General features: G+C 36.4%; 1 protein-coding gene across 1 annotated transcript; it reads left to right on the forward strand.

Annotated features, from left to right (window-relative positions):
• The first annotated feature begins 967 nt into the window (after positions 1–967).
• LOC133740424 (LRR receptor-like serine/threonine-protein kinase IOS1) lies at positions 968–5,350 on the forward strand. Its single transcript, XM_062168381.1, has 13 exons — positions 968–1,121; positions 1,227–1,773; positions 1,882–2,351; positions 2,451–2,589; positions 2,700–2,771; positions 2,876–2,947; positions 3,039–3,119; positions 3,487–3,644; positions 3,790–3,995; positions 4,083–4,209; positions 4,330–4,398; positions 4,485–4,674; positions 4,782–5,350. Exons 1-13 carry the CDS (start codon positions 1,034–1,036, stop codon positions 5,185–5,187), a joined length of 2,625 nt encoding a protein of 874 aa, XP_062024365.1. The 5' UTR covers positions 968–1,033; the 3' UTR covers positions 5,188–5,350.
• The last annotated feature ends 3,114 nt before the right edge of the window (positions 5,351–8,464 follow it).

An 8,464-nucleotide genomic window follows, 5' to 3' on the forward strand; every position in this document is an offset into this window, starting at 1 on the left:
ATGACAGGTCCGTCAAAATCGATCATTTAAGGGAGCATGACTATTCCATTTCTAGTTCCTTTTATTTTTTTAATCAAATAAAGGATTAGGCGATATTAGTTCCTCGGAAGCAGACAATGGAGGGAGCAAGTCCCACCCTCAATCCCGAAGGAGAAGGGTCTGCCACACTCTGGGAACCCACCGCCCGTCCCTCTATTCTTATTTTATTAATAAAAAATAAAAAAAAACAAAGATGAGGAGGGGGCATAAACCTTACCCCGGAATACAAGAGAAACAAATAAAGTACAAATCCAATCAAGCATTACGCTGATAAGGAATGCCCATATCATCCCTAAGCAAGAAAGGAGATAGAGTGGATGGTGCGGTTGCATACCAAACTAATGCAGGGGATGCCAAACCCATGTTTGTCAACCTATCAGCAACAGTATTCCCTTCGCGGAGCACATGAGAGCAATGAGGGTTCGCGGAGCACTAATGCTGTTCCTTTTATGATAAACAAGAGAATGAGGAAGAGCAGATGGGGAAGAACAAATGTCATTGCCAAGTCTATTTGGATATCAATCTTTCCACTTAGATGAACCAATTTAAGGAAGAAACAAACAATATGGGTCAATTGGAGATTCTAGAACTTTGAAATTAAGGCTCTAATGATCAAAGTATATGTGAATTCTTGAAATCCAAAGTGTTCTGGATGAGCGGGTTTTGTTGAAACTTTGGTCATTCATTTGGTAAAAGGAACGTAATTATGAAGTAACAAAACCAAGACTTGACTATAGAGTCACATGTGCTCGGAAAACTTGTCGTGATTTCCATGTTGCTGGATTCAATCATAGCTGGACTAAAATAAATAGCCATTTATCGCCAAAAACAAAAAAATGGATAGTCATTTTCAGACACAAAAACTTGACCAAGTCTCCAATCATATGAACTTTCTTCGTGTCTATAACTTTGAGAATACGTTAATTTACAAGATCTATAAGACTCATGACAAACATGTTTGCAGCATAGTTCTTTCTCATTGGAGAAAAGAGTGATGGGGCTTATGTTCAAGCATCTCCTTTATGCAGTGCTCTGTTTTGCTCTTACACATGATCTGGTTCATGCCCAAGATAAACAATCAGGTATATCATCATTTTCTTAATTAAACTTGGAATATATGTAAAGCTTGTTTGTTAATGCACACCAATTGTTCGTGTAAATATCTCAATGAGTTTCTGATCACTCAGGCTTCATCAGCTTGGACTGTGGACTGCCATCAGATTCTTCCTACTCTGAGCCAACCACAAGTATTAACTACATTTCAGATGCACCCTTCATCGACAGCGGTGTAAGCGGTGTAAGTAGAACCATAGAGGCTCAATATAAAGCCACCCTTCAACTGCAATATGCTCGTGTCAGGAGCTTTCCCCAGGGGATCAGGAATTGTTACAGAGTAAACATCACAGGTGGTACTAAATACTTGATTAGAGCTACTTTTTTATATGGGAACTATGATGGGCTAAATAAATTGCCCAAGTTTGATCTGCACCTGGGACCTAACTTCTGGGATTCAGTGACACCCGCCTTTGCATCCGATGCCACCATCAATGAACTCATTCACACTCCTTCATTAAACCACATACAAGTGTGTCTGCTGAACAAGGGCTCCGGAACACCATTCATTTCAGCATTGGAATTTAGGCCTTTGACGAACACTACTTATGTGACCATCTCAGGTTCCTTGGCACTCGCCTGGCGCTTAGATGCTGCATCAACAAGCAATAGATCATACAGGTCAGTCATTACTTCTAGCTAGCTATATATATGCACACTTCTCTACAATTAATACAGTATTCTATTTGCTTAGATACTGACCAAGTTCGTACTTACTTTTATTATAAGGTATGACGACGATGTTTTTGATCGCCGCTGGAGCCGTTACAACTCTGATGATTGGACAAAAATAAATACCCCGCGTACCGTAGAGGGCGGTAATTACCAAGTACCAACTATAGTAATGAATACAGCCAGCACTCCAAAAAATGCTAATTCTTCCATAGATATCCCCTGGGAGCCTCCAGATAACACTACTCAATATTATATCTACATGCATTTTGCTGAGCTGCAACAGCTTAAAACCAATCAGTTCAGAGCATTCAATATCAATCTGAATGGGCAGTATTGGTATGGACCTATTGTTCCACCAAATTTTTCCACGTACACTGTGTATACCCAATCAGCCTTGACACCTGCAGCAAATAATAGATTTTCAATCCTCAAGACTGAGAATTCAACTCTACCACCTATCATTAATGCCATCGAGTTCTACACATTGAAAGACTTCTCACAATTAGAAACTGATCAAGACGATGGTACGTATATTCATATATCCCAACACTAAAATTTAGTTCATATTTGAAGCATGCATAATTCAACTAACACTATATGAAAAATGCTTTTGAAAATAATAGTGGTTGCGATCACGAACATAAAGTCAACATACGGAGTGAAGAAGAATTGGGAAGGAGACCCATGTGCTCCACAAGAATACATTTGGGAAGGTCTCAACTGTAGCTCTAATGGTTTTGATCCCCCCAGAATCACATCATTGTAAGTTTATGCCGGGTTTTATTTAGTAATTCTTGAACTTTAGAGGCAATTCATTGGGATTAAGAACTAATTCAATCCTTTTTTAATCTATTTTTTGCATTTGGAACTAGGAACCTCTCTTCAAGTGGACTAATTGGGGAGATAACTTCATATATATCTAATCTTGTCCCACTACAATCTTTGTAAGTATCCGTAGCTACTGCTACGTACTAGCTCAAGCAAGGGAAATATATATTGTTTCTGGTCACCATTTCTTATCACAATTGTATACATATTTCTCACTCAGGGATTTGTCAAACAATAGCTTAACTGGTTCAATACCGGAGTTCCTGTCTAAATTGCCAAACCTGAAAGTTCTGTAAGTAATTTGAATTTGAATAGTTACTGAAAGTTAATTTCTTAGATATTTAGAAAAGCAGGGAATGAATAAATTTTCTCCTCTTTTGCAGTAACCTGGAAAAGAACATGCTCAATGGTTCAGTTCCAGCTGAACTTGTTGAAAGATCAAGAAGCGGCAGACTAACTTTAAGGTATGTTTTTGTCCAAAACCAATATCCCATATATCCAAATCATTTCCTTTTCCATATGAAAGCTCAATATAAACTCTGTAGTTTAGGGCCAAATAAGTTTCATGATTTTGCTAGTCTATATGCTAGCTATTACGAGTAGATTTGTCAAATACCCCTTAATTAGAAATGTGATCTAGGATTCAGCTACTGTTCCTTAAGGTGCTTACGTCCTAAATCCTAGTTTAAGAAGCAATGAATGTTCATGTGCAATCATTTTGCATCAGTAAGATATTTAGTCAAATTATTTGAATCACCTATATCTTGATCCTTAAGATGTATTCGATATTATTGACTATAATTCCAAGACTGACTATGCATAATCTTATAGTGTGGGAGAAAATAAAAACCTATGTGCAGAAATTTCATGTGAAAAGAAGAAAATAAATGTACTCATTCCAGCAATAGCATCAGTTGGAGGGGTTTTCATTTTCTTGTTAGCAGCAGTGGCAATATTCATGGGACTGAAAAGAGGAAGAAAACCACGTGGTAAAAAACTAAAAATACCTTACTCAAAGATCGAAAGTTGGAATGTGCAGAATTGATAATACAAAATTCTCTCCTATCTGTATGAAACTCATTATATATATATATATATATATCCACCTAAAAAGTTGTGACAAAATTTATGCAGCATCCAACAATCAAAATGATTCATTTGAGTCCAAAAGACGGCAATTTACATACTCAGAGATCTTGAAGATTACTAATAACTTTCAGACAATTCTTGGTAAAGGAGGATTTGGAACAGTGTACCATGGTTATGCAGATGGTATTCAAGTTGCTGTGAAGATGCTTTCTCCATCATCAGATCAAGGATACAAAGAATTTCAGACAGAGGCATGTACTAGAAACTCAAGCAGAATATATAGTGAGCTCATTGATATTACATATAGGACAAAAATATGATTTTAGAGTTTATTGCAGGTTAAACTTCTGATGAGAGTTCATCATAGAAACTTGACTAGTCTAGTTGGATATTGCATTGAACGAACCACCATGGCTCTCATCTACGAATACATGGTCAATGGAAATTTGGAATCACATCTTTTAGGTATTGCTTATTCATTTAATTCTAGTATTTCAGTTTTAACTCGTTAAATTGGCTTGCACCTACTTGGAATAAAAAATAACAGAAAAATTAACCAATTATTTTTGACATTAATTTGTACAGGTGATGACAGCAATGCGAATGTCTTGAGTTGGCAAGGTAGACTGCAAATTGCAATGGATGCATCACAAGGTTAGCAAGATGAGACTTGGTCATTAAACTTATTCAATGTTCTCCCAATTTTATTTTACATTAAGAAAAGAGTGATTTGAATGTAGGATTGGAGTATCTGCACAATGGTTGTAGGCCACCTATTGTCCACAGAGATGTGAAAACAACAAATATTTTGTTAGCTGAAAATTTTCAGGCAAAATTGGCTGATTTTGGCCTATCCAGAGTTTTCCCAACTGATGGAGGCACTCATATGTCCACAGCTGTTGTCGGCACGCCTGGATACCTTGATCCTGAGTAAGTATCCAGGTCATATATATTTATGAACTGTTTTTCAGAATTAATGTTTTTGAAAATACAAAAGCAATGCACAGCATTGAGTTGCATGGTTTGGCTTATGGCAGGTACCACATAACCGGCAGGCTGAACGAGAAAAGTGATGTTTATAGCTTTGGAGTTGCTCTGTTACAAATAATCACTAGCCGTCCTGTGATATCAAGAGCTGCTCATGAAAATACTCATGTAAGTCGATGGGTGAGCTCCATGCTTGGTATAGGGGATGTTAAAAGTATTGTGGATCCGAGGTTATGCGGAGATTTCAAAGTTAACTCTGCCTGGAAGGCTGTTGAACTAGCAATGGATTGTATATCTGAAACATCAACTGAGAGGCCAAACATGAGTGAGGTAGTGACGAGACTAAAGGAATGCTTGGCTGCAGAAATAGCTCGTGAGAATGAGAGCCATTTGACTGGATCAAAAGAGTTCTACGCTATTAATGTAACTACTCCACTCAATCCCTCGGCAAGGTGATTCGTTGTTCAAATCAAGCCGAGTATACCCAATTCTGCTGCACTTGTAGTTTCTTTTGTGTTTCTATTTGTTACAGTGTCTCGAGTTAAAACTTCTAATGATAATAGTTCTCTGTCATGTAAAAGGCTTTGAAACTGGTTTCAATTCTAAATGGAATAAATAATGTTACACTACAGCTAGCTCTTGAGTATTCTTTTACTCTAATCGCAACTATGATTATAATTGTCCGAGGTGAGTAAATCTCACGTTGTTTTAGGTGATGAATTAGTTATGTTTTGATCTTATTAGAAATAATTGTTAGCTGTGAATTCATATTTATAAAAAATAAATATTTTTTTTGAAATATATGAACTTGATCGTCAACGGTTTATGGGTAAGCGAAAACGAAGATTTGTTACATAATGATTTTCGGATTGTGTAGTTTGTGAACTATAGTTGGTATTAGTGATATTCCTGAGAGGATGACTACGCGTGTGTGTGTACACACACACACATATATATTTACATGACATATATATATATATATATATATATACATACACAGGAAGGATCTGAAGCGGACGTCGACGTAGCAGGCTGTTCCAGGCGACGATGGCGGCACGGGGATGGCCGGAGGGAGGCCTGAGGCTTCCCAGACCTCTTCTGGGCGGCGTTCGAGGTCGGAGGAGGTCGGGCTTGCCGGTTTCTGGGCAGTCACCTCACCTGCAGTTGCAGGTTCTGTGCAGCACCGCAGAACCGTCGCCGGCGACTCCACCGGACCGCAGACCCCTCCGTACGACCCTCGGCGTCCCTCCGGCAAGCCACGCCGCGCCGTCGCCGCTCGATCGAGGCCGGAGGAGCGACGTCCGCACTTTTTCTGGGTTGCGGACGTCCTCTTCAGAACATTTTTGTATACATACATATATATATATATATATATAATTTTTAGGATTAATTACAGTTTACCCCTCTGAGGTTTGGGGGTGTCATCATTTCACCCCCCAAACTCTCAATTTCACTTTTTTACCCCCTGAACTTTCCAATTTCAATCAGTCGTGTCCAATTTCTCCTATTCCGTCCAAATTGGACTTTAACTCTGACTTTTAAGGGGTAAAATGGTCATTTCAAGACAAAAAATAAAAAAATTTGTTTTTTTTTTTTTTTTTTTTTTTCTGTTTCTTCTTTCTTCTTTTTTCTTTTCTTTTTTTTATCTTGTCTTCAACCTATACACCACAAGTTATAATAGGTTTATAAAAACAAAAAAAATACTCTAGGTGGTTAAAAGCCGCTCGCTGGTCTACGATATTTGTGATATATCTCCGATAAAGTGAAGAATTTTAGGATATATCCTCAATAAAGTGAAGAAATATCTGTAAAAAATAATTTTACACTTTATCTGTAAATAAATATATGTAAAAAATGATTTTACACACTCGCTGGTCTACGATATTTGTAATATATCTCTGATAAAGTGAAGAATTTTAGAATATATCCCCAATAAAGTGAAGAAATATCTATAAAAAATAATTTTACACTTTATCTGTAAATAAATATCTGTAAAAAATGATTTTAAACAGATATTTCTTCACTTTATTGGGGATATACAGATATTTACAGATAAAGTGTAAAATCATTTTTTACAAATATTTCTTCACTTTATTGGGGATATATCCTAAAATTCTTCATTTTATTGGAGATATATCACAAATATCGTAGACCAAAAATGATTTTACACAGATATTTCTTCACTTTATTGGGGATATACAAATATTTATTTACAGATAAAGTGTAAAATTATTTTTTACAGATATTTCTTCACTTTATTGGGGATATATCCTAAAATTCTTCACTTTATCGGAGATATATAACAAATATCGTAGACCAGCGAGCGACTTTTAATCACCTAGAGTATTTTTTTATTTTTATAAACCTATTATAACTTGTGGTGTATAGGTTGAAGACAAAATAAAATTTAAAAAAAAAAAAAAACGAAGAAACATAAAAAAATAATTATGATAAAAATAAAAATAAAAACGATTTTTTTTAATTTTTTTATTTTTTTGTCTTGAAATGACCATTTTACCCCTCAAAAGTCAGAGTTAAAGTCCAATTTGGACGGAATAGGAGAAATTGGACACGACTGATTGAAATTGGAAAGTTCAGGAGGTAAAAAAGTGAAATTGAGAGTTTGGGGGGTGAAATGATGACACCCCCAAACCTCAGGGGGGTAAACTGAAATTAATCCTAATTTTTATCCAGAGTGAGGTCTCATCTGAAATTAACGTGTGAGGTTGGAGTTTAGGGTAACTTTTAGATCTCATATCCACATCTCGACCGTTCCGTTTTTAGGTACTAATGTATAGATCATCTCTGCAAAATTTCAGCCAAATTGATTATCTTTAAGGTATCTAACTCACTTAAACCAATGGACGAACTAAATCTGTCCACCCTGAACCGTACTAGCTTTAAGGTAGTTATCAATGCCTTAACAACCATCAGTTTGGCTGAAATTTTGCAGAGATGATCTATACATTAGTACCTAAAAATTGAATGGTCAAGATGTGGATATGAGATCGAAAAGTGACCCTAAACTCGAACCTCACACGTTAATTTCAGAGTGAGGCCACACTCTGGATAGGATCTGATATATAATTTATATATATCTTGTTGGGATTGTGGTGAGGTGAAAAATGATATGTCTTGGTGATTTGATCAGTATTGTTTTGTGATGTGATTTTGAGAAAAATAAATGAATTTTGAAAAGACAGGACGGTGTTGTTGGCTTTCTGTTTTGAAAGAAGTACGTACGGCTTTTGTGAATGTTTTGAGGTGTGAAAATAATATTTCAAAAATGATTTCTATATTGTTTTGAGATTGGTGTCGAGTTGTGAAAACAATATTTTGAAGCGGTCATTTATATTGTTTTGAAATGGTTTTGAAACCGATCAATGTAAAGAGTACAATTTTGTCATTGTTTTCGATGCTTTAATTGAGAGAGTGTTGAGCCCTTTGAGGCCTCTTTATTGATGTGTGTGCGTATGATCATGGTTGTGTGATGATATTGCTAAATGTATGGTTGTCAATTGTTGAATTGTATTTTGATGAATTACCTCAAACATTATGTAGTTTGAGATGTGATTGAACTGTTGTGGTTGTACCGGTGAGGTGGCTAGTAGTACCAAGGTGGTGGCCTGTGTGGCAGTGCCTATGTGGTGTGCCTTGAATATGTGGTTCCTATGTGGGTGACTCATGTGGTGAGTGGTCATGACGTTACTATATGGTGGGTGGTCATGATGAT

The sequence above is a fragment of the Rosa rugosa genome, chromosome 1 (genome assembly GCF_958449725.1).
Source record: "Rosa rugosa chromosome 1, drRosRugo1.1, whole genome shotgun sequence".
Lineage (NCBI taxonomy): Eukaryota > Viridiplantae > Streptophyta > Magnoliopsida > Rosales > Rosaceae > Rosa > Rosa rugosa.